This window comes from Microtus oregoni, unplaced genomic scaffold, assembly GCF_018167655.1.
Source record: "Microtus oregoni isolate MIOR12 unplaced genomic scaffold, Mior012 000008F_ref0000371, whole genome shotgun sequence".
Classification (NCBI taxonomy): Eukaryota; Metazoa; Chordata; class Mammalia; order Rodentia; family Cricetidae; genus Microtus; species Microtus oregoni.
In genome coordinates, this window is record NW_024543067.1 from 9,473,469 (window position 1) to 9,501,251 (window position 27,783).

At 38.7% G+C, this 27,783-nt stretch overlaps 1 protein-coding gene across 10 annotated transcripts in view; it reads right to left on the bottom strand.

The window, feature by feature from the left end:
• Positions 1 to 27,783, bottom strand: part of St18 (ST18 C2H2C-type zinc finger transcription factor) — a 249,079-nt gene that overhangs the window by 80,800 nt on the left and 140,496 nt on the right. For 7 of the 10 annotated variants that reach the window (XM_041657767.1, XM_041657766.1, XM_041657765.1 and 4 more), the window contains 3 exons: positions 24,950 to 24,992; positions 8,932 to 8,986; positions 6,642 to 6,672 (listed from right to left, as the gene is read on the bottom strand). In XM_041657767.1, the coding sequence (XP_041513701.1) occupies positions 6,642 to 6,672; positions 8,932 to 8,986 (86 nt within the window). In that variant the 5' untranslated portion in view covers positions 24,950 to 24,992. Of the gene's footprint in view, positions 1 to 6,641; positions 6,673 to 8,931; positions 8,987 to 24,949; positions 24,993 to 27,783 lie in introns of those variants that run through there. The other 3 variants (XM_041657764.1, XM_041657763.1, XM_041657768.1) reach the window with 2 other exon arrangements.

A 27,783-nucleotide genomic window follows, 5' to 3' on the forward strand; every position in this document is an offset into this window, starting at 1 on the left:
TGCAGCACCTGCCAGCCTAAGCCCTTGACTTCTGTGTGTTCACAGACTTTCGTGGAGTATTGGCTTGTGCGTGAACTACCTGTCCTCAGATCCCTTTGCTCAGAACTAGTGGTGTTTATTTCTGTAAATTTTGTCTTCTCTTCTTAACTGAAAATGACCAAATCAGACCACAGGTATTGACAAAAAGAAAAAAAAAGTACTCACTTTTACATTTGACACCACAATACATTAAAAGATAGATAAAAGTTGTTATTGATGGTATAAAAATAAATTAGAGACAAATATACACTGGCTGGATTATAACTGAGGGGCTAGCAGAAGCCTTGCTGTCTAAGTAGCCTTGGCTTTAACGGAGCAATGGTTAGATTAATATGGTAGCTGACGTTAACACAATTTTATAAATTTTTCTCAAAAAAAATTAAGTAAAGGTACAAGGCAGTGGAAAGATTTTAAGAATTTGGAAAAAGAAGCATGGCAGACCCTTTTTTAAATTGAATTTTTTGAGAATCCCATACATAAGTGCTATAGTTACATAATTGATGTGGGATTCACCTCTGTATGCTGTGACTATGCTTCCATCATTTCTACCTCCTTTTCCCCTCTAAATCCTCCCATGCCCCTACACCATCTCAAATTCAGGACCTTATTTAAATTGTTTTTACATGCATGTGTATATTTGTGTGTGTGTGCGTGAGAGAGAGAAAGGTTCAGCAAGCTGAGTCCATTTAGTGTTACTCATACACACACACACACACACACACACACACAGAGAGAGAGAGAGACAGAGAGAGAGAGACAGAGAGAGAGAGAGACAGAGAGAGAGAGAGAGAGAGAGAGAGACAGAGAGAGAGACAGACAGAGACAGAGAGACAGAGACAGAGAGAGAGGAGGGTGACCACCTGGAACTTGATAGCCTATCAGGGAGTTTATCCTAGAGAAGAATGATTCTCCCCCCCTCGGCAACTATTAACTGACTGTTGCTCTTCCTCAAGGAGTGTGGTCTTGTGTGGTTTTCCCCCATCCACTTCTAAGACAGTTGGAAAGAAGTAAGAGGCTAAGTAAATTTTTTTTCAATAAACCGCCAACATGATTTATTCTAAAGACGAATAGAGGTTAATGATGTAAGAGTGTTTTATTTCTAAATAGCATACGGATACACAGAAGAATGTATTTCCTTATACTTAAAGAAGTGCCTGTTATATAAAGAGACAGAGTTACATAAGGTTGATAAGGTTTTTATTTACTTTGTTCCCTTTCTCTTGTCTTTCCCATCTAACTGTGCATTTGAAGGCCTAGAATCTGCTTCCTTTTCAGTGTGCAGACAAATGAAGAGTGGAACAAAAGGGCAATGAGTCAAAGTAGCTGGTGTTTTAAAAGGGAGAAGTAGAAAAGCTTTGGGAACACCGGAAGGATGTATTGGTCTGTCTAGCAGGTCACGGGGCACGACAAAGACGAGATGCTCTGAGTCCTAGGCTGCAAAGAATAAGCACAAATCCCACACAAGCAAAGACAAAGGGGCGGATTCTGTTAGCCATAACCTGTAGCAGAATGGAGATACAAAGAGTATTTTGCTTTTTATTTCACAGATATACTTGTCCTTATTGTTGATTGCAGCATTGCTCATAATTAAATTACAATCTCAAAAATAGACAGAAACTACAAATATCATTACCTCGATTTTCACCCATTCCCCTTCAAAGGAATGGGGGGAAACTCTTCTTACAAGGAAGTATTGGGGATCTGATTGAAATACAATTTTGGGTGAATCCTTAGAATAAAAATCTGAAAGTCTACATCTTATATCTGCTGTGAAATGGCTTGAAGACATTAGAGTGACATTGTTCACTGCCTATGGGAGCACTTTGCTCCCATCCTTCTGAAGATGCTGTCACCTGATCTCATGGGTTTACTATGTTGTCCATTATGAGTTCACTGTATCAACACTACATGGGTGCAGAAGAAGGAGTGGAGGATAAATATCGAAACACATTCCTCCTTTGCTTACGAGCAGGAAATTTAACAATGTTCTGAAAAATATCCTAGTAAATTGAAGATGAATCCACACGATTAAACTGAATACAGTCTGGGAGTGGAATTCTGCAACAGTCCTGGTTTCTAGACATGTTAATTGCTTGGCTCTAACTATGTAACAGTGGGTTGGCAGAGGCCACTACTTTCCCTGGGATAGTATGTGAGCATGAAAGGAGGAGATAAGGAAGGCATAACACACTTTTAATTCACAATTTGTTTTGAAGTTTCTTAATTTTTATGAGCATTTACATTTTAGCTCCCTAGTATTTTCTTGCAGGAGATAAAATGTAACATACAACATACCATGGTTATCAATGTAATCACTACACACACACACACACACACACACACACACACACACACAAAACCATGCCTCAGTATCCTTGGGTTACAATTTCCATAACCTCTCTCAGAGACCAAAACCTGCAATGCTTAAGAGTCTTGTCTAAAATGACATAGTGATACCGCATGTCCTCTACATACCCTCCTGGATGGTTTACAACATGTCTCGATTACTCATAAGCCTAAAACTGTAAAAGTTAAGAGATTAGCTGTTGTATGGCTCTGGATGAACAAGAGAATAAAGTCTGTAGAGCTTCAGTCCCTGGCAGGCTCGAAGAACACTTTGCAAACATGGGTGATAGACTAGAGGACATTGAACTCATGGGTCACTTGTATTTGGTTTAAGGGTACTAGATGGGCTAGAATTTCATGTCTAGCCCAACACCTCTCTCACAATGCAAAAACAAAGTTCAAGGCCCTTGATAGCTCACCAGTAAGGAAATCAAAAAATACAGAAGGGATTTGCATCATTTCTTAACATTTTCATTTAGATTTAAAGTCACAGCCAACACATGGAAACAAGCAAAAGGTGGTGCTTTCTTTGTAGCTGATATTCCACGAGTAAAGGAATTGTAGCAGCTTGTTTTTTAGCCAGGATATACTGATAAAGCTTAAGTAAATGCAGATGGGACACCAAGGACTGCCTCCACAGCGAAGAGTACATGGTGGCTACAGGAGAGGATAGGCAAACGGAACCTGTGCTCTGCCTTGGAACCCTCTACTCAGCCAGACTGTGCTTTAAGCAGGTCCTGGCCCTGTACTCAGCTCAAAAGCTAGGTGCAGCTAATATCATTTGTCCTGACTGCTTCACAAGCTTATTGTGTGGATCTAATTAGACACCGTATACACTGTTTCAAGAGCTGATTCAACATGGACTGATTCAGGGTCACTCAGTAACAAGTTCAGTGCCAAATACTATCAAGTTCACAAATACAGGAGAGTATTGAAATAGTCTACTAAGCTTTCTTATTAAGCAACAAACTTCATCTTCCTGTAAAAGGCTCCTCTGATAGATATTAAGATGCTTTTCTATCAACTAAATAAGTTTCTGTTAATATTTCCTTTAGTTGTTACCTAGAGTATAGAAATATTTATGCAGTTTTAATATAATCTTGACTACCAATGGAAGTGTTTTTTATTAAAATTGAAGCGTAAAGTATTAAAAATGTGACTGTACTTAAAAATTTTTAAAACAGAACAAAAAAGGATACCATCTAACTTTATAAGTTAGAAAAGTTTCACTTATATTCAAAGCATTAATTTTTTTAGCTTATTGATTAGAGTTTATAAGGTACTCAGCAACTTACAACTTAAAATGTCAAACATGGGGTTTTAACAAAAATAAAATAGTGGAGAAAATAAAGTAAGAAGAGACATCAAACTAGACATTTCATCATAACACATAAGCCAACAAATTGGTAAGCAGCAGTAAACCACAGAAGGACAGTAAGGCCTTGTCTTCATTTGTCTCTCTAAGGAGTCTCATAAGCAAGTCATTTTAGAGGTAAGAGTGTGCTCTCCTAGTTAGAGGAAGGGGTGGACTGACTGCCAACGCTAGGCAGTTAGCAGTATTAGCAGAGACAATTCCAGAATAAGGAAACGGTAGTAAGAAGAGAGCAGCGATAATTCAGTGGTTGTGACTGAGGAAGACAGCAAAACTCTCTCTGTGCCACCTGTAACATGAATGTGTTGGAGGAAAACTGGAAATGCTAGTAAGGGTGATGATTAAAGGTGGGCCTGTGGTTATAAATTGCTTTTTTAATGGTGATGGCAATAGCTGACATACAGAAAAATAAGAAGATGAAATGTCAGTATCAACTTTTATTAGCGCCATGAACAATAAACACTATGCTGAAATTAGCTTCATTTGTATTAGTATTTTTTTCTTATAAGTCATCACTCTGAAAGCAGGAACAAGCACAGTTCATTTGGAAGAGAACTATATAAACCTACCAGCATTCTCTATAATCATCACTTCTAGTCTGGGGAAGCCTTCTACGTTTCTTATCGACATTTACAATTCAGACACATGGCTGTGATGCTCAATTGCAAAAAACCCATGGAGTCAGTTAGAAGTGAGCTGGACACCAACAACACATGTATTCATTAAGATTGTTACTTTACCCTCCTCCATAAGATACATGCAGAATGGCAGACAGGGTCTATGTCTGGGTCAAGTTAATCTGTAAGAAACAGTTGGGGATCAAGAAGCCCAAGCAGGGTATAAACTCCGACCAAATTTAAGGAAGTACTCTGTTGAACTCATTCTCATTAAAAAGGCCAGAAAATGTGTGAATTTCCCCAGTCACAATTGCCTTCTTTCTTAATTCCTCTATTAACAGATTAGGTAAAATGGAATATTTGATATGAATAATTTTAATAGAAATAGAAGACAAGGAATTCTTTATCCAGAAATAGACTTTGTCAAAGGCTGAGTGCCATGCTCTGAGATTTAGCCTCCTGTGGTGCCAAGCGATGGGACAGTACCTCTGTAATTTCCACCCTAGGCTGGATTGGTTGTGGGTGAGAGAGAACACAGCCCAGAAGAGAAACAGACCTATGAGCCAAGAGTTAGGATGATGTACTAGCCGTGTATCAATGGGATATTTGCATAAGCTCTTAATTTCTGTGTATTTTTCTGAAAACTGCAGCCATAATATTTTATATCTTATAAGGTTACTGTGAGGATTAAATGAAGTATTTGGATGATAAAATTAGCAGCATCTGGTATATAAGACCTCAAAAAATACTATTATTACTCTAGTCATTAATACTAATAGCATACGTAAAAAGTAATTTCTCCACAACGTTACATAACACATGTCCCGCATTTTGTTTCTCTCTTTAACTCCACCTGCATCTTCATCTGAGGTGAACACTCTGACTAGGTCAATGCATGCATATTTTGTCTTCACATTTCTCTCGCTTTCAAGGCATTTTTTTTTTTTTGAGGCCTATCACTTAAAAGGTCCCTTTCCTTTCTGTGAATGGTTTGGAACCTTAAAAATATTGTGGTTACTCTCATAGGTATGCCAGCCACGTGGTGACAAAAGATGGTACCACAAGCATCGAGTGATCTCCTGCCCCTGGATCATTTAAACATCCGCCTACCAACTCAGGAATTTTAAACAAGAGAAGGTTTAACAGGCAAAGTTTTAAATGAGCCAAGCCATTTCATGCTTTATACGTGATGGTTCCATACTGTAATCTGGCCCAGGTGTATGTGCCTATGTCCTGCTTTTATTGTTCCAGCTTTTAAATTCTTAATGATGATATCATTAACCCAGGCAAACCTATAGATTTCCTGCTAGCATTTTTTCATAAAGAAGTACACCAGAATTCCAAACAAGCAAATGAATTGATGCTGGGACAAATTCAATCACATAAAAGAGGAGGCAAATAAGAGCCTAGGATAGGTTTCAGGGAATTTTTAAGCGCAGGGCCTGGGATAAGGTGTGCAACCTGTTAATATGTCCCTCTGTGGTGCAAGTGGGTCAGACATGTTCACACTCCTTTGTCTAACATTCCCGAGAACACAAACAGAGGTTTCTGAGTTCGGAAAGCCAGGCCTGTTTATGGAGGGGCGGGGGGGCTTACTGGATTTGCAAGAGCAATCGAGCTCCTCAAAGCAAGTATTTTCATACTGTGTTGTCCCCCACCAAAAGTCCTTTCTTTTCTCTTTGTATTTTACTTTTAAAGTTTATACTTTGACAATAATTCTGTGAATGAAACCCCAATGAATTTCTGCATTACTCACTAAGGTAGCATTTTTCAAACACTGTCTGTCCAAGTTAGAATACCTAAAATGGAAATAGAAGAACCTGCTAAAAAACAAGTCAAATATTTTCTACTGTGTAAGTTAAAAATTGAAAGTAGCAGCTGTTGGAAATATCTAATCATTTTTTAAAAAGCTGAATAACTTAGAATCTAGGTAATTCACTCATCAGTGTCCTGGAGCACCAATGTAAAATCCAGTCACACATGATATCCAGGCATATGGAAAAGAGGTGGCCAGTGAAGAAGAGCAGGTAATCACTGATATTATACAAAAAGTTTTTTTTAATTAGGACATTAGATAAAGTATTTTCAGTCCCATTATCAGTACAGCTGCTGCTCTTCTCTGCTTCCCCGAGGGTTAGAAAGAGTGGAGGTGAAGTTCCTCTTTGGCTTGCTCCTCATTCTAAAGTAAGGAGGCTGGAGAAAGACAATTCATTCTAAACCAATCTAAGCAATTCATATTTGAAAGACTCATGAAGGGGAGATCTTACCTGAGCTCTTGGATCAGAGAATCCATTGGTACTGTTCACAAAAACAAAAGTGAAGGAGAGAAAGAAGGAAAGAAGGAAAGAGTAAAGAAAGAAAGGAACAAAGATAGGAAAAGAAAAGAAAGAGTCTCAATTGAGTTTATTTTTTTAAACCGTATGACTGAAACTTTTCCCCTATCTAGAGATAACACTAGTGCCTGGGTAGGACAGACACCACCTGGCTTCTCACTGAATGGAATGGGTTTTCTTTCACTATGGTTGTTTTGGAAATAAAAAAGCAGACAACAGAGCCCAAAACAGACTCATTCTAGGTTTGGTACACTGGGTGGTCTTGGCTCCTTGTTGGTGAGACTGTCCAATGACCTGAATTAGAGGTATGTTGAAAAAAAAATCAGAAACAAGAAACCTTTGATTTTTTTCTCTGAATTAAATGTTTTCTTCTTTCTTTCTTTCTTTCTTTCTTTCTTTCTTTCTTTCTTTCTGGATTTTCAAGACAGGGTTTCTCTGAGAAACAGTTGTGGCTGTCCTGGAACTCACTCTGTAGAACAGACTGGCCTTGATTTCACAGACTTCAACCTGCCTCTGCCTCCCAATTGCTAGGATCAAAGGGTGCACCACCACCACCAGTGAGAAACTATTTAAAAGAATTTCAAGATTACTGCTTTTATTTATTTATTATTTATTTCTGTGGTTCTGGAGATAGGTCTGTGGCTCATGGAGTCTACGCAGACGTCTACTTATGTGTCGCGCCACAGCTCTGTGCATCCATATTTAATACCCGTAAGCAAGCTTCCGGAGGGAAATGTTAACTTCACTAGTAAGTGCTTCAAGCTGATCCCAAACAGTTCCTCCATACGGGAGACAGGAGCAAGCTCCAGCACTGTTAATATCAACAGCCTTTCACAAGAAGGAGCTTTGAATTTCTGCCTGAAAGGCTGGGAGCTCAAGGAGGTTGTGTTGATAAATACCTGCCTACACAGGGGTAAGCAGCATATGGAGGGAGACAACAGGTGGCTTCTCAAATTACTCATGCTTCACAAGAACAGTAGTTCACTTCAAAAAGAACATGTTGGCTCTGTTTAAGGCTGTGTGTGCATTGCCAAAAGTAAAATAAAATAAAATAAAAATAAAGACCAAAGATATTTGCAAATTAAAAGACCCACATCTTGAAAGTGTGGTAGAGTAGCATGCTCTGAAAAATCCAAATAAGAGACACACAGTCCAATCTCTAGGATCCTGCCATCTAGAGCAAGCACGAGCTTATTCTAATTAAAGAGATAAAAAAGAAATTGACTACTTTTCTTAAGTATATATCCCATTGAGAAGTTTGCTGCACAAAAATTTAATGCCCTAGAAACACATTATGTCAAATTTAAAGATACAGGATATGATTATTTCAAAAGTCATTTAAAGTAAAACTAAATACTAGTACAGGGTAAAAGCTCTGTTTCAGTGGACAAAAGTCCATACTGCACACAGGATTACTTTGCATTTGGGATGTACCGGTCAATGGTAACAACTGCACACATTTTAACTAAAAAATTCATCCTTGACTGAATGAAAAATGCTGGTATTCTGGATTTTGGTTAAACAAGAATTAACTACGTTGACTGCATATGTAAACACATAGCTAACAAGCATACTGCTTTTGGGTAATCACTCTGAACTCCCAAACCTTCCCAGGAAGACAGGGTCGCAGGGCTCAGCTCTCTCCCGTATGGGCATGGACACCAGAAGGAAGTGTGAAGGACAGCTTTCCAAGATGTTTTCAGAGCCATGGTGAACTAGTTTTCCACTTAGAATTCAGGGTCACAAAAATATAGCTAATTATAATAAAAGTTATTTTCCTTGAGGGGTGTAATTGCCAGTCAATCCTGTTTTCCAGCTGTTTAGATCATCAAGGGCCTGTTTATATTTCAATATTACATTACCATCTGTTGGTTACAAAAAAAAAAAAAGAGGGGTAGCCAGCAAGTTGAACCTTCCAAACATTACTTTCTGGAGCTGCCTGGAACTCCCAGCAGGAAGAATCAAAAAACAAATGTTACCATTTCACTTGAACTAAGTAGGGACTGGGACTACTAAGCCAGACAGCATAAAAATAAAATTCAGCTTCAGCTGTAAACCAGGAATCCAGTTTTTGTTCCTGTCACTAGAGCGCATCACTTTTGGTACCCAAAGGTTTCGGTGGAGCATCCCTCACTGACTCTTACTACACACAAGGGACAAGCACAGGCACTCCCATCCTTCACGGTGTGGTAGGCAGTGTCAGGGTGCCTGCTCACTAACTCACCTTCAGTTCCTTTTGAGAGAGTAAGCAATGATTTATCCTCAACCTCCGCATCCATCTGTAATGTGAACACAAAGTACGGAGATCATTACTTTGTCACTGATCAGACTGTGAAAACAAGTAATTAGACATTCTGAAGATCTTTATGAAGAGCAGACTATAGCCTTCCATGCTCCTGCATCCCCTTCTGGCTCTATGGAATCTGGCTGACTGTTGGAGAGTACCACCGAATTTAGAGACACATCTACAGATGCTGGAAACCAGAGATGCTAACAGCCAGAGTGCAGATGGCCTTGGCCACAAGTGTTTGCTAATGATTTGCATACTTATAGAATTCCAAAGACTGAAAAAGGGTTGTCTCTTCCACAGTGCTTGTGAAATGAGAACTCCGAACAGGAAGACAAAAGATCCAGACTTATTTACTGATTTCAAATGCCTTCGGCTTTCTAGATGCTTTCTGAGTACACATCTTCTAAGTTAGGAAAAACAAAAGCCTATATAAAAATGCAACCCAAAGACAAATGCTTGTATTGCTCCCCCTCCCCCCCAAAAATACCATTGGGAGTTATAACTATCCACAATGAACTACATTTACTCTCTGAATTCCTGAAAAATTACAGTCATCGTATCACTCAAATGTAAAAGAAACATAAAATCCAAGTGAGGTTCATGGAAGTACCAAATTCCCATCATTACTGAATATTTTAAATGTAATCAAACAAATGATCAAAGGGATACAAAGGCATCCAAAGCCTTCTGTTTTCATATACTTTGACCCCAAGACATCTACCCATTTTGCTAGAACCCACAAATAACCCCTCAATTTAATTCACTTTTGCACATTTTCAGAATTCTTAAATGTAAGTAAGCTGCTTTGCCTGCGGAAAACGAGAGACAGGCAGCAGAGATGCTCTGTGGCTCCGGTCCTTAAAGCCCGACACGAGCCGTGGCAATGTGACTGCCATGGTAATAGGAGCTAGGCTCCACTCTCGGAGGCTAGGTTGTGATTGAAGGCACTGACCTGCCATGGACTTATAATAGGGGAGCAGGTGTGGCAATGATGGACTTTAATTTCCTTTAATAAACCTTTTATGTGCCACACTTTTACTGCCATTCGACGCTCTCCAAGGTCCTGCACATAATAGGTTCATTACTTTTGATTACTATAGTCTATTGAGACAAACAACTCGAGAACACACTATATATTATGTTCAGTTAAACCAATATAGACTATTTATCCATTGTGCATTTTTTCACCTGCAACACTACAGATGAAATTAACAACAGCTCTCGTAAGCTAAAACTATTAAACCCACCAGAACTCTTTTGTCATTGCTTCATAATAATAAACCAATCGTTGAACTGCTTTTTAAATTAGCAAACAAAAAGTGTTCACGGCTTTGACTGAACAGCAGCCGCTTTAGTCTAAATAAAATGGTTCATTGTTATAAATATTTTAAAAGTACACAATAAGAGAAAACAACAATAAAACGGAGGTGGTTTTTTTCCTGTTGATTTTCTTTCTTCTGAAACCATATGAGCTTATGGCAGATGCCTAGGATTAAAAGGGCTTGGTTTACTTAGGATGGCAAGTACTGCGTTGTGAAGTCCCCCTCCTCCCTGGAGGATCTCTGCTGCATATAAAGTGGCTCAGCTCATGCAAACGTAGCTCTGTGGGCTACACAAATAACTAGATTAAGGGAGATCAGTAGCATGTGAGGGTTAAAATGATGAAACACATCACATATTTCTGAGGAAGCTATTCCCATGGGCAGGAATTCACATAAAGCAAGACTATTATTCAGCAACACAGGTGCTATTAACCTTCCCTAGACACTCTTAAAATGCCCCCAACACGAAGGATGGTTGAGCTCCATGAGTTTCTTTACCAAAACTGGAACACAGACTGCCAAGAGTTCCAGAAGGCATACAAAAAACTTTCAGAAACTAGCTAAAATGCAGTATTCTTTTTAGGAGCTTTGAGGAGTCAGCCATGGATCTGGGCTTTGTGACCACCTTACGTGGCCACCTCTTCACCATAGCCACTGGGGGAATGCATAAACACTCCTTGACTGCTCTTAAAATCTCATCTCATAACCATTTTGCTGAGCTTTCTTCTCTCCCTCTCTTCCTCCTTCCTTTTTCCTTCCTTCCTTCTTCCCATCCTTCCCTCCCTCCCTCCTTCCTCCCTCCCTCCCTCTCTCCCTCCATTCCTGCCTTCCTTCCTTTCTATCTGGTGTAACTTATATATCCGCTGTAAGTGTTAGTAAGTTTTGAAGTTGAAATTTGGGCCTAATAACAGACATGCAATGGAACAAGGCTATAAATTTATAGGATATCTCCTTCACCCTCAAGAGCAGTGTTAAGTTCAGTGTCTGTCATTGGGAAGTAACAATATCAGAAACTGAAAATACATAAACATTTCTTTTTTGTGGAGAATTTTAACATTTGTGAGATGTCTTTTTCTTCTCTTCCATTCTAATTCAAAACCATATTTTATTGGACTATGGCAGAGCTCAGTAGCCCAAAATACTATGAAAACACACACACACACACACACAAAATAGATACATCAGGTCTTTACTCTCTAGCACTTTATATCTGGGAGCAGGAACTTCTAAATGTTCTTCATTTGTATTATTCCCAAAGGCCTTGATACACTGCAAAGAACACGGGTGGTTTTTCTAGAGTCAAACCTCTTACTAGGGTAGGTGTCTTGCTCTAGTCACATAATTCAAGGTGCAGAGACTACTGTGCTGCGCATGTTTGAAAACTTGGAGTAGAAGAGGTTACCATCCTGTCCAGTTCCTCTTGAGTTATAAAGTAGACATCTGATTGTTACATGAGTCAAGAAAAATGACCTAAATAACATATAATGCAATCTTGAAAATTACAATTCTTAGAAATAGTATTTCCCTTTACTGGAAAGTGATATTTTGTTATCTTTCTGTTTAGGCACCAAAATGTTATTGAACCAATTATAGTTAACATTGTAAAACTTATGAATTGTTTTCAAAACAGGAATTTATTGTAAAATCCTGTCCTGTGGATTTTATGCAGCTTTCCCATAGCCAACTTCATTATTTATGCTGAAAAATGAAGCTATTTCTGAGTTGCCTATAAGTAATTCTAATTTACTATCCTATTTTTCTTCATATGAAACTACATTAAGAAAATTTGCTACACATGGTGGCACACACCTTTAATTCCTGCACATGGGAAGTCGAAACAGGCAAAGCTTGTGAGTTTGAGGCCAGCTAGCCTGGATTCCAGAGCCATTTCCAGGTCAGCATGGCTAAACAGTGAGAGGCGGTCTCAGCAAACAAACTGGGAAGAGTTCAGGGTAACATATAGCTCACTTGTAACACATACAATATTACACAGAAATAAAAAGGTAGTTCCTATTCAAATCTAGCTTATAATATAGCAACATGGGAGACTTTTTGCAAAAGGCTTCCTGATGTGTTGTTCTGGGGAGTCAAGCAAAGGCAAGAGCAAACTGCACGTGGGGAAGACATTAATAAAATGAAGAAAGTCAGCAGACTCTGCAGAGGCTATGTAAGAATCAGGAGTAGAAATAGCAGATACACAATGAAGAGGAAAAATGAGCGCAGAATGAAATCATAGTTGATGGTTGGAAGATGCTATTTGGCATCTTTACTTACTCACAGACCTACACAGAGATGTGTGAACGATTTCCTAGCTATTGTACCTGACGATCTCTTCTAACTGGCACTTATCACATCAAGGCAAACACCAGGTTGCTACCTCAATGCTGCAGTGCAGAGATCTGAAACCTACTTTGGGTTTGAGAGGAAGCTCCAGAGAGTCTTCCTGGAGGCAGGGTTCAAGGAACACCATATAGAATTCACAAATGCAAACTCACTTTTATTTTGTTTTCTCTTCAACAAAGATCTATGCAATAACAGTAGGACAGATTCATAGAGTCTGGTTCTTTGGGGGAAGGGCAGGTTCATAATACATGGGAAAGTCATGATAATAATTCTGTTTTGAGGCAATTTCTGAAAACTCATACACAGCTAATATTGTATTGATATCTACCCCAAATGGGGACTTTTATTTGAGAAATTCTTCCAATATATCCAATGTCCAATAATTTCCCTTCTTTTAAAGTTTTTATTTTTTCTTTGTGTGCTTTGTTTATGGGGGAGAAGTCATTGTATGTGGAGAAGGGTACCTGAGTATGTGGCTGTGCATGCACACATGTGCATTGGAAGGCCAGGGTCAGCCTTGGAAGTCATTCCTCAGTAGCAAGCCATCTTATTTTTGAGACAGTGATCTGGGGCACACAGGTTCAGACAGATGGGCAGACTAATGAGTTCTAGGAACCTTCCTGTCTTCATCTGTCCAGTACTAATTTACAAGTGCACACCACCATGCCTGACTTTTTACACCAATATTGGGAACTGAACTCAGGTCCTCATACTTGGGCAAAAAGATTTTTTTATCAATCAAGACATGTTTTATTTATTTTTCACTTTTTAAGCAGGGTTCATTGTGTTTACTGGCATGTTTGAGATAGCAATATTTTATTAAATTACATTATGTAATTATATTACATCATTCTTGTGAGATACTCTCTCTGATTTAATTATTTATGGTGGAGGTAGGGACTGAACTCAGGACCTTGCGTTTGCCAAACAAGTGCCTTTCTTATGACTTCTATCCCCAGCGCATGAAATGTCCTTTGGACCCTGAGAAATTCATGGCAGATGGGGAGGTTGTTTAGTTGCTATACTGGAAGGTCCTGGAATTCTTACCCTGAGATCCAATATATCCCTAATGGATAGTTCCTTATCAAAAGTAAAATTTACAAAAACAATGAAGAGAAATCTAAGATACTAGAAAAGGCCTGAAAGTCAAGAAAAATGAAAACTAGATGATGTCAGTCTATCAGAATGAAATTTGTCCAGCTTGAGCACAAAGAAGCCAATATTAAATGTCCTTTCTTTCAATGTTGTAGGCCTCTTCTAAATAAAGCTGTGGACCAGTCCAAAGTAGTGGCCTAGATATCCACTTTAGGTAAGGAGAGTCATGAGAAACTGAGCAGTGATACAGAGTACAGGAGAATGCTGATGTGTGAAAAATGTTAGGCTAGAATATTTGTTTTTTTCCATTCTTGCCCTCCAATTTGTCTAGCTTTTAATATATTTATCAATTACTTAGGAAGAATAGAATATTCAGTGTCAACCTTTTCAAAAATGTAAACTTTAACACAATGCTTTCTTATCTCCCCCATGGCGACATATTTACAGGCATTTTCTAATTCTCACTTATTTAAGGCCCCCTGTTCTCGATTCTAGTTCTCCAATCTGCACGAGTCTGTATAGAAGGCTGAGGGGTTGAGTGGCGCGTCCAGTTCAGATTTACGATTCCTCTCGTCTCCCTTAGCCCTTCCTAATCCCCTTGCAAACAGCAAACCTGAAGGAGGAAGGAGATTCGCACTGCTATCGGTACAGTTCTCTAGGCAACAGCTCTACCAAAGGACCACACTTGTGCACATTACTCAGAGGTGACTGAGTTTCCAAAGGGAACTTTCTAGGCTCCCTGAGAAATGTAGCATCGGCAAGAGGAGATAGCCTCGACCTGAGAGAAGCTCAGAAAATGTTATAGTGGAGACTTCATTACCTTGTCTTTCTGATCTCCAGTCCCTGCCACTCTTGTAGAGTCTATCCAGAAATGTTATACAACGGGCAACGCTGAATGCAAACCAAGGCCATATGTCTACATCTTTCTGCCAAATAGTTCTATTATTCCCATAGGTAACGGACGTATGCCGAAGATTTCTATTAGCCGCCGTGCCATGGCCTCAGAGGCACGGTTTTGTGACAGGGGAAGAGGGGAAAGAGCATTGTCAGATTTAGGCTTTTTGAGTTTTGTGTATTTTAAAAGTATGCCCCATTTAAACCTAACTTAAGGCAGGCAATACATAAAAGGCCTTTGTTAAATTTTCTTGCTCATAGTTTGAGATACATCTGTTGCAAAATATACAAATTTTAGAAAATAATTACTTCGGAAGACATATATTATTACAAATAGACTTTTTCCCCCAAAACAATCAAATCTTCACTTTTCAGTGTTTATAGAAACTATCCCTGGAAGTCATCTAAAATACTTTTCAGAATATGTTTTCAAAATATCTTTAAGCAAACTAATCTTTAAATAACATTAAATTCTTTTTTTTTTCACATTAAATTCTTAAATCTGTTTTAACCATGAACCTTTCTGTAAGGGCAGACACAAATAACTAGATGTGCAAAGCTTTGTGGGCTCTGAGGATGTCAGCTGCTTAGCAGTTTAAAACAGGGAGCTCACTGGATACTGAAACAGTCACAGTTTTAAACTCAGAAGCAACAATACATTTCAAGACAAATCCACATGGGTGAGCATTGCTGACAGGACAGCCTTTATATAAATTCCTTAAGTTGTTTTTCTTTCAATATATCCTATGTTTAATAATAAAAATGAGACCACACCACTCTTTCTTCAGGTAACCTGTATGGCAATATTTTTGTTCAATTTAGTGGAAAATCTTGGAATTCATCCTAGTGGAAAGAAAAAAGTAAAAAAAAAAAAGAAAGAAAGAAAGAAAGAAAGAAAGCATATCAGGCTGGACAAGAAAAATGCTTATTTAAATGAACTTCAGTGAACAACAGAAGACATGTTGGCATCCTTGGCCTATAATTTGGTCACAGTGAAATTGTTATACTATAAACTGTATTGTTATTAATAATTTTCTGATTCTTTTTGTGGCGTTAAGTATTAAAACAAGGACCTTATGCATGGTAGACATACACTTTACTACTGTGTGATATCCCAAGTCCTATTATTACTATTATTATTGTTGATGTTATTATTATTATTATTATTATTATTATTATTATTATTATTAATCTTGGCCATCAAAAGAAAAACTTAGGGCACAGTTTGCAATGAACTCTAGTGATGAAGCTGCAAAAGACAGAATGGACTGGCTGTTTCTCGGAGTTGTTCCGAAAGAGGCCAGTAAAGATCCCAGGGCCAGTGTTGGTACTTCCTTTTCAAGGAAACAACCTGCTTTTGGTTTACTTTACTTGAGTCACCATGCACAAGACTGCATCAGCTCTATTTGGTTCCAGGGTGAAAACAAACAACAAAACCCAATACCGACAGCCAGTGTAATGCACTGTGCATCCTAGAGAGGTCCCTGCTCTACTAACGCCACGTGCATGTACCCATGGTTACAAGTTTACAGCCAGCAGGTCTGACGTTTTAAGATCCAAGCTCCCAAGCTTCCTTGCAGGGGACTTCTGCTGCTGGCCTTTCACCTTGGACAGTGTCTTGAACCAGCGGCCTCAGAGTCACAGGTGCCTCCTCCTTGCAGTCTTCGACCAGGCATGGATCAGAAGCTTTTACAACTCAAGTCAGCAACTGTGGCTGTGTAGGAGAAACAGGCAGCAAATTCCCACATAGGACAGACTGTAGCCCATGTGGACGAATGGAAAGGAGCACTACAGCTAGAGAATTCTTACTTTGTATTTGAACACAACTTAAATTTGGTTTTTTTTTTTTAAAAAAAAAAAAAGGTTTTTGGCTCATTCTGCTGCATTCTTGGTTCAGAAAGAGTTCTGGAGCTTTCCACCTGCCTAGTTCCCTTTGTTTGCCACACACCAACCTAAAACAAAAGATCCTGGAAGCAGTCACACTGGTGAACAAAGCTCTTTCTAAATCCTGAAAGTAATGGCTTTCTGTCTAATGCCCTATCGTGTTATGTATTTATTAGCAATACATTTTCCATTTATTTTCTCAAAGATTGCCAATAAAGAACTGAATCACATAAGGGAGTAGCTGTAAAGCCTCTGAGTTCCCTAATGTCAAACTCATTAGCATCAGAATAAGCACACAGCAGCACGTCATCGGCACAATTGCAATTTTTTACTACTTTTAATAGCGTTTCTCAAAGGGCTCATTTTCAACTTTCTTCAGTGGTTAGTTGGGTCTCCCGGGAGAAGGAGCTTCCTGATGCTCACAGCTTCTACTCAGCAGCCTGGTCGTTTGCTGTCACATGCGTCAGCCCTCTGCCCTAACCCCATCTGCTGTGACTTCCCTCCCTGGAGACGGGAATGGAGGCAGCACAGCTGAGATCTGCTTGAGAAGTGTGCGGAGGGTGCGGAGGAAAGATAAGTTTAGGAATATGATTTGGCATGCAGAAGCCCAGGACGTGGAAGCACAGGGAAAGACGAATGGGAAGCAGGGCTCTTAGGATGCTCACTCGGAGTCTGTTGCTCCAGTTCCACCCAGCTCCTCTTTGGAAGCCCATCATAATCAAACAGGACCCTCCTGCTGCAACCTGGGTTCCTACGTGTGCCCCACAACAAGGAAACACATTCAAAGCCCCATTTTTATTAAGTGTTATTTTTTAGGTTTTAACAATCATTCTTTGCCATTATTTAGTTGTTCTGTGCGTTCTTTTTAAAATAATTACCTTTTCCCCCAATTTAAATGTATAATAGCCCATGGGGAATGATGGTACATACTGTTAATCCCAGCACTTGGAAGGAAGAGGCAGGCAGATCTCAGTGAGTTCGAGGCCAGCCTGGTCTACCAAGTGAGTTCCAGGACAGCCAGGACTGTTACACAGAGAATCTCTCTCTGAAAACAAAAACAAAACAGCAACAACAACAACAACAACAAAAAAGAGTTTTCCTCAGGCCTGGGTGCTTCACCAAGCACCAAGGCCTCCCAACCATTCTAGCTCTGCCTATAGGCATGCACTCACTCTCAAGGAAGCCCCCACTTTCCTGAAACAACAGCCTTAAAAGGTGAGACCACGTGGCAATCAAGGTGTGGCAGACCAACGGGCTGCACCGCATTTTCTAATTAATGGCTCCTATGCTCAGATGTCTCAGCTCCATGGAGGCATCACCAAGCACTCCATTTGCTGACTTCCCTTTCTAAAAAGAATTAGAGGATGTCAGTCCTTCATAACTGCCTCATGGATGAGTACCTGCTTCTGAAAAACACAGTTCTGTTCAGATCTACTATGTAGTATGATGACTTGGCATGGTACTTCAAAGAAAAGAAACCTGCATTATTTGAGGTAGAGTTTTGTTCTTGTGGATGAATGGACTAAGTGAATTGATCAATATGTCAACTGCGACCCCCAAACGGAGAACGGTAGGTTTATGTATAGTTTTAAAGGAAGAAATATTTATTAAATCTTCCAGTCTAAATGTAAGGTGAAAAGTTTGGTGAAGGAGCAAACAAATTTGTTATTCAATGTGTGCACGATGCACAAATTCTGGTCTAACCAGAACTCACCACCATTAGCCAAAATGGTCAAACTAATATGACCTCACTACCACCATCAATGGGTTCTAACATGATGTCACCACCACCATCTCTGTGATCTAGCTTGACCTCAACACCATCATCAATGTGTTCTAACTAACATGACATCACCACTACCATCAATGTGTTCTAACTAACATGACATCACCACTACCATTAATGTGTTCTATCATGAATCACCACCACCATCAATGGGTTCTAACATGACCTCACCACCACCGTCAATGTGTTCTAACTAACATGACATAACCACCACCATCATTGAGGTCTAACATGACTTCAGCACCACCATCAATGTGTTCTAACATTAACTCACCACCGCTATCAATATGTTTTAACTAACATGAGCTCTTCACCCTCAATTCCATGTAACTAACATAAGCTGACTGTCACTGCCAATGTTCTTGTAGGACTCACCTACCAGAGAAACCAGCCTGCTCTGTCTAGTCAGGAGGGTAAGACCAGCAGTCCTCTCAGAAGCCTGCAGACTTCAAACAGTCTCCAAAGTTCACATAACAACACCAGCATCCTTTCTCATGGATCACTACTTCTCAAGGTCCTGCTTCAATTTCTAACAGTTTTACTGTCTCATCCACTGCCCTAACTTTTAACAGCTTCACTATCTAGATGGAAGAAAAGGATTATCTTTGATTTGTCCATTCCTGGGGATAATAATACAAGCTCTTTGCAGTTCCAAACTTTAAGATTTATTTTACATTGATCAGTATAATGATTTAAGTTACAGTTCAATTTTGTGAAATAATATACTATAATATCATATGCACATAAGTACTTGCATGTTTAATATCCCATACTACCATACTTATATACATATTAGTTTATGTGTATATATAATATTGATGACTAATTGCAAGCACAATGCAATTCTTCAGTTTCCAGTTGTTATTTTATTTCTCCTAATTCCTGTTGACATTTAATTCTATTTATATCTTATGAGGGTTTTTTGATTTATTTGCTTTTTTTTTGAATCCTAGTCTCAATAAACCTTTGTCCATTAGAGCACACAATTCTCTATTTAGGAAAATATGCATCAAATTTTTGTGAGTCTGTTGCCACATAATATTTATGTTGTTGAAAAGAAATTTCTTCTGCTGAAGCTCTCCAGGTTGGGAATAGAGAATATACTTGTTTTCTAGAACAAGTCAAAGCGAGTATGAGTTTCATTTAAGTCTTTTAGGCAAATAAAAGTGCTTCTTGTTGTCCATAATCTTTTTTCCACAACCAGACCACAGTCAGGTATGTGAGCACCGCAGGAGTGGGACAAGGAGGTTCTGTAAGGCTGGCATAGTCCACAGGAAAAATAGGTCCTACTGCACAGTGAGACAGGAGAAGATGCTACCAATTATCAATCATTGGATATTTGATAAGATGAATTATTTTATATTATTTATCAAATTACCTTTCATCGTGCACTTTTAATATTGTATGCCTTCTTGACTTATCACTAAAGTTCAAATATAGACAAAACTTCAATAAAGCTGGTCATTTAAAAAGAACAAAGTAAGACTTAATAATTAATTAGTGGTACTAATTACCACTGAGGGATTTTAGTTGAATTTTCAGTAATTTGTCCAAGTTTTGAATATTTGTCCTAAAAAGATTTTAAGAAATCTTGAGTGCAAGAAATTCTATTAGCAACTTTGATTTGCTTTCAGAACAAGTCATTTTTTGCTTAGAGGCTGAAGTCATACAGAGGACAGAAACAATGGTGGCTTCCACTATCACACAGACAAGTCAATTACATTTGCACAAGTATGCATTCTAGTATTGATATTTGTTCTGCCAATCCCTTAAAGTCTGAAGTAATTTCAATATCTTATGTAAGACCTCTATTTCTCCCTCAAAATGATTTAACTTTTACCTGATTTAAGCAACAAAATAGCCCTCAAAGATACTTAAAGCCATGTGGTAATTAACATAACCGCATTTAGATGCCATTCATGACTGATAATTCCAACACCTTGTGGGAAAAAAAGTTGCATGCTGTAAACATTATAAACATATTCAAATAAGCTTAACACAATCTGCCATGCTTATTTCTGCCTAGATCATGGACCAGCGAAATGGTTAATGCAAATGGATTTATAATTTGCTTTGGGGGGCCAGTTTCTTCTCCTTATTTATTAGCCCAGCTGATGGGGCAGATTTGATGAGGCACTTCTGGAATAATTGAGTCATCACACAAAGAAGGCTGCTAGCATTCAGAGTGGTTTTATCAGCAGCAAGCAGGCCTGATTACTGACAATTACACTCTGATCCGGTGATGGAGGAGAAAGAGCCAACGAGTGGGAAATGTCCGTGTTTCTATCCAGGAATAATTTCTACATTCATTTTACATGCTAAGTGTTTCCTATCTCTGCATAATAAACTGTAAACAGGAATAGATGGCACAATGTCCCTTAATATTTCCTGGTAATGAAGACACAAATGTACAGTGAATGCTGATAAATATAGATGAAACATAAGCTATTCTCCCAGTCTGTATTGTTACCTTTAAAACAAATGCATTTTTGTGGTAAAAGCATAATCATAGCTAATGCAAAAAAAATGACAGAAGATTGAAACTGTCCTTGTAACTACACAGAAACTTTGCAAAAGTCCTGTTAATCACAACTGCTTTAAAGACTGGGAAGCTGAAGGTGAAGTCAAGAAACCACGCCATTCTGGGTCTCAAGTGGCAACTGTGCAAAACTCCCTGAGTTAGATGCAGCAGAGGACAGTGCGACAGTGGCCACTGTCAACACTCAGAAAGAACATAACTAAACTCTAACAGAGAAAACAACGAGGCTATCACTGAAGACATCTTCACCAGTATGGATTTCCAAGCATTCCAACAAGAGACATCTGATAGCAAATAACAAAGTTGCCTGTGGCTGCTGGTCTGCCATGGAGCAATGAGTTATGTTCAGCAGGCAGCTTTTAACCAACTTGTTTACAACGTGGCATAGCCACAAAGTACCGTGCACAAAAATGTATCTGACAGAGCTGCCTGCTAAGCTCAATTCTGACTCAGAATTGAGTTTGAAATGCCCAGAGAACAGGAAAATTGATATTTCTTAATGTGCCACCTTAGATTTTAGTGGAAACACTCTAATTTCTTAGAATAACAAGTTTCTTCATTTAAAAACCCAATCAGATGTGAAGCCAGAAATAATGAACCTGCCTGGATCTGTTTGCATATTCTTCTCTCAAAAGTCCCTTCCTGGCTTCCAAAGAAATAAAAGTTATTCTCTGTTCTCCTCTAGTAACTATGGAAACCATGTTCTATTACACTAACCACTTAACTTCAAAGCTTGTGTTACAACTAAATGTGCTATTTTGAGTAAATCTATACTAAACATCCTCATAATGTCAAAACACTTTCATTGGAGTTCAAAGAACACTTGTTGATTAAAAAACAAGGCTTTTCATTATGCAAAGGGAATTTTCTCTCTTTAAGCTATTTTATTATATAGATAGTCACACAATATTTTTGATATTGTTGGACATTTTTCACTTTCCTTACTACTTTCAAGAGGTTCTTTAGAATAGTTCAACAACTCTGCTACTTTTCTCAATAATAACTGTTTGGTTTTCATTAACATCAGCACAATATTCTTTAGATATGAATTAAGATAAAAAACTATAGCCATTTGTCTTCGTTATCTGATGGTGAAAATGGAATGGGAGAATCTACTAAAGTTTAAAAAGAAAATAACATGACTCTCAGCTGTTGAAGACAATGAGCTAATGGATTTTGGAAAAAATAATTTTAAGTCTTCTCATTATAAACAGGAATCTTTAATGTAGATTATTTTCTTCTAAAATATACTATTAATGATTCAGTATACAGTTACTGAACAAAAATATACATGTTGTACCATGGGAAATAATGGGTATAAAAAAAAGTCTCAGTTATTTCACTCAACAGTACAATCAGGCAAGTCAAGGGTTCCAATATAATACTGAGAGGCCTGAGATAGAGGGCACAGAGGAATTAGTGGACATGGCGGGAGGGGGGCTAAACAGCTTCCAGATGATTGTGATTCCTGAGACGACATTCAGAGAATGCCTGAATAAAGTAGGAAATAGTTCTTAAAGACCAGCTGAAAGGATGCCAGTGATCAAACAGGCTTGAACCATGCATTAAAGGTATGTTTTAAGCAGTTGTGAAAGGGTCAAAGACAGCAGGTGGCTAAATTAACTAGCTGGAATTAAATGCCTTTAATTTGTTGGTTTGATATGCAACTTTTCAAGAAAGTTCTCCCTTCAGAGTGAGAACTGCAAAATCCACCTACATTTACGGTAGACAGCATCTCCCAGAATCCTGTACTCCAAGAGAATTTTGATGGCCTGCTCATTCTGGTAAGTAGGTTCTGCCTTGCTCTCTACTGACTCAAGTCTTTCTGCTTTTACCTAGGCTCAGGTAGGAACACAGATGGAAAGTTGTGTCCCCTAGAAACCATTTTCTGGCTATCGTATGTGATCAATACATACTGGTCAGCAGAAATAAGCACAAAATAATCATTTTCAGATTCTTGAGATTATAGCTTATCGATTGATTTAAATAAATCCTAGGCACACAGCATCTGGGATATTGTAGGTTTAGTCAGTTTGGCTGTTCTTCCAGCTAAAGAAAATGAACAGGGTTTGCTTGTTGGTTGAGATAAGATACATCTGCTGTACACCCCAGGTGACCTCACATGCACACGTCCTGGGATTAGAATTCTGAGTCACATCACCAGCATTCTTTTCTTCCTCTGTGTTAAAATAGTTCCCTAATGCAAAGAAGACATGGTGTGAATTGTGACAGATCTTATTTTTACCCAATTTCAACTTCTACTTCATTTACATGAAAAATTACATAACCTTAAATTGGTCCTTCTTGAGAAATAAATGCCAAATCTGGAATGAAATACAGTTAGCCAGATTTTGGAAAATGACTGGCCTAGAATGGCTGCTAACCCATTTAAGATCTATGAGAACCTCATTCCTAGAGTCTCATTTTTCTCATTCACAATTTACCAGAAGGTCCTGACTTTTGGCCACGTACATTTTACTTGAAATTGATGAGTTTGATATGGAGCTAACCATTTCCAGGAAGAAAGACAAAGGATGTCTAGCAATACATGAAGGGAGATAGAATTTACCAAGCAAATGTCTCTCATCTTTACTGGAGTCTTACCAGGAAACCTGAGTTTCGTAGTCATTGTACCCCACAATCTCCCTTCATCAGCATAACATGCCTATGGGAATTCCAAGTTACCACCACTTTACACACACAGAGAGGGCAGTCAAGTAAGATCACTACCATCCTCCGTGTCATACATGTGACAAGCATGGCAGCCTTTGCTTTCATGTATAAACCGAACTTCTGCAGCAGAGGGAGACCTGGCTTCTGCCCTCTCTGATATTCCAATATCTTACCCAACCTCATGTTCACTCGGGCTCACTGAAGGGGTCAATAAAATATGCATTCCTTTAATTTTTCAGTAAAATAGATACCATTTTTATAGAAAGATGATATGTTTCATTTTTAGAAGGGAGAAGGTTACAAAATAGAAGATATAATCACTGGGTGTCAATAATTATCATTTACATCCCCAAGTAAATAATCTTAGACTATTATGTTCAATCTCTTAAGAATTTGTTTCAAAAAAAAATTTGTTTCAAGGTTGAAGAGATGACTCAGTGGTTAAGAGCACTGACTGCTCTTTCAAAGGACCTAGGTTCAATTCCCAGCACCCACATGGCAGCTAACAACTGTCTGTAACTCCAAGATCTGACACCCTACGACAGACATACATGCAGGCAAAATACCAATGCATATAAAATAAGAATAAATAAAATTTAAAAAGAAGAATTTGTTCCATTCAGAAGCAGTATAGTCTTTCTAGGATTTACATTACTAGCTGTAGATATCTATCCTACCTATTGGTTGGCTTATTCTATTATTGCTCTTTTATTTCATTGAGATTCAAAAACTTAGAAGATTTAGAAAAACAGACCTATTGTTATTTTATAGTTGTGGAGGCCTGGGGGTTCTTCTTATGGTCTCATTAGTGTAAGATAAAGTCAGCTTGCTCTGTAAGGAACAATGTGTTTTCTCACTCAGCTAGTTTGATAGCGTTCAGGTCCCTTATTCCTGACAACATGGAGCTTTTGGGTGACACTGTGAGTCACTCCTGCTCGGAGGGCTGACATTTTCCTTGACTAAGTCCCCTTCCTCTTCAGATCTGGAAGGGGTGGCTTGGTCGACTCTATCCTGCTTTAACTCCTGACTTATTATACTGTCCTTTCCATAAGAACCGTGGATAGGTGGCTCTTCCTCCATAGTCCAGAATTTTCTTCCTTTCTCATAGTTAACTGACTCATATACCCTCTGCTTTGCAAGGCAACACATTCACCAACTTCAGACACATCTATGGGAGGGGGGCAATCAACCCGTGCACCACAATCTCTTGTCACCTACACGAATTCTTAATATTGTATGACTACTACCCCTCATTATCACACAGGTGATGCCACAAATCTTAGTACCGATATTATTAAATTCCAGTATCCTTATTGGTTCTCTAAAATCAAGTTTCTTCTTTTGCATTTCTGAAGGACACTGACATTGGAAAGGCATTTTGGAGGGGAATTTTAGTTTTAATTAGGCGTCACTTACCTTCCCTAGCAGCTACTGAATCTGAACCAGAGAGTTGCCATTGCTACAGATGGACGCATCACCAGAGAAAATATGAAAAGAAAAGAGAAAGTTAATTAAACATCAATTATCTACAGTTTATTAACTGCATCAAACACTATTTTAGAGCAGTGGTTCTCAATCTGTGGATTGTGATTCCTCAGAAAACCTCTATGTCCGGAAATATTTACATTACAATTTATAACAGTAGGAAAATTACAGTTATGAAGTAGCAAAGAAAATAATTTTATGCTTGGGGGTCACCACAACATGGATTAAAGTGATGCAGCATCAGGAAGGTTGAGAACCACTGCATTAGAGTAATAGGCAAACCGAGCGACAGAATACGAGTCTGGGTAGTACCACATTCAGGATCCAGAGATATTATTTTAAAAACTATCCTATAACAAGGAAAACAGGTGTCTACCATTAAGAGAAAACACTGTTTGTGTCCGAGACCTTTACACATAAGTACTTTTAAAAACCTTTTCTAGGGACACACCTGAGAGAGAAAATGAATTATCAATGATAGTCTTTAAAAAAAAGAATCAGTGGTTTAACACTAATTTCTAATCAGATCCTACAGAAAGGAACAGCCCGCATGGCAGCTGTACTTTTCCCAGGGTTAATTACCTTTCAGTGCGCTCTACTAATGAGTCAGCTGTTCCTGCCACCACACACTACCCTGGTTCATCTGGAGCTGGAGCTGTGGACAAACACAGGAGTGACAGACCTATTTACATATGGGGGTGCTCTAAAGATTTCACAGGGATTTTTTTTAATCCTTTCCTGCTCATATGTTCCCATGATATAATGATTTTTGACAAATAAGGCTTTATTTGACCAATGACTCTTTTGCCTTGGAAACGGGGTTTGCCACCGATAAATATATAACAGTAAAAGCCTGGGAAGGAGGCAAACTTCGCTGCGCCCTCAGAAGCTTTGTGCCCCTTGTTCTTTAGTGACACAGCATGGCGAAAGCCCTGCTGGAATCAAAGACAAATAAGCTCTCATTTGTGCGCTTTCTTTCACTTATAAAAAGATTCCTTTAAAACAGTTAAGTTACTGAAAATTAAATTCTTCAGTAGAAAAAAGATTAAGAGAAAAAGATGCCTGGTATAGCTTTAGAACTGTGAAATAAAAATCAAAAATTAAGAAACTCGAAAATTCTGTCTTTGTCTGTGACAAGATCATCATCCTATACTAGATCATTGCTAGACAGAACACACAGACATACATATATGTGTCTATACATATGCCTACAGGCTATAGATGATTTACTAACTATATTACAGTCCTTTTAACAAAATTACAGTTCTCTTTCTGTCACATGATGTAGAAACAGCGTGCCCTAGTTAAATTTGAACAGTTTAGTGAAGAAGTTTATAAATCTCTTTGCCCTTTTATTCCAGAGGCAGCTGAGGGGCTAGACAAACAAACAGCAAAATAGCATGAAGTTCTACTTGAACATACTCCAAATGCCTGTGAATGAATGATCCTCTCCTACTGGAAAGTTCCAGACTCTAAATCCTAAACTCCTAGACCAGTGACTCCTGGGCTTTCATACATATGGAGACCACCTAGGCATCTTCCTACTAGTCAGGATCTCGTGTAAACCCTGCAAAGTTTGGTGTGACGTCATACAGTGCTCATGGAACACCAGGTGCTCCTATTGGTCCACAGGCTAAACTGATAGCCAAGAAACAGGGTGGTGGTCCTTAAGCATTAGTCTGCATCAGAGTTATGCAGAAGTTTGATCCAGCCCAGAGGACTGATTCCACAGTTAGGGAGGGGGACCTGGCCACTAATGTTGATCACTGGAGACTGCACTTTGTGAACCCCTGCCTTCACTATGCATTACGAAGCACACCAAAGAGTCCCCAAACACAAAGGCTAACAGATGCCCATATGGAACAGACAAGTATGTCCTCTTTATTTCAGAACCATTTGTTTGCTCGAGCACTAACGCCTCATGATAGAAAGGAACAGACACAAACTGAATGTTCTGTCCCAACGTTGAAGCTCATCCTGAAAAACACTTTACAGATGATTGAGCTTGTTCTTCCCGTTAGATGGGCCCGTTCATATCAAGAAATAAACAACAGTTGTGTTCTTCACTACAGGTGTATTATCGAACATAAGCTCACAAATTAAGACTTTGCACAACATTTAAATCTTCAGAAAGCAACTAAAACATGGGAAGAAATTGATTACAAATTATAGAATAAAGACAAATTAAAATGTCAAACTATGATACAAATTCGTAGAGACATTCAGTGTCTCAAGGACACTGATTACTAATTCCTCCAAATGGCACAGTATATTCCTGATACACACTCATATGAGAAGTGTTCTGTATTGATGATGGCTATTTTGAAGGACACATTATACTAGAGACCTCTCAAAGTATGGAAAAGCCTGTTTTTCATTTACCAAAAATATATATTTGAATTGCCATTCATGTAGATAGCTCAGTGTCAGAGCCCTAACCAGGGTATTTTGTAACTCGGAGAGGAATAATAGGAAAAATTGGAGTGACCCATCTTCCTGGTGTGTTTTAGTAAGGTAACGGAGAGTCACTCTCAGAACAGTAGGCTCTCACTAAGCAGAAGGCAGGCGCTTTGGCATTGATCTCTCCAGGACAGGGAAGATTGTCCTGGACACGAGCATATATACCAGAACTCCAATAAAGTTCCGAGCATAGGACTTCATGCATGTGGATTCAGTAAATACATGAGAAAGATTTTAAAGATATCAATGCTCTTTCTGGGGTACTTGGTTCTGATGTCAATCTCATCTAAACATAAGGGGACAGT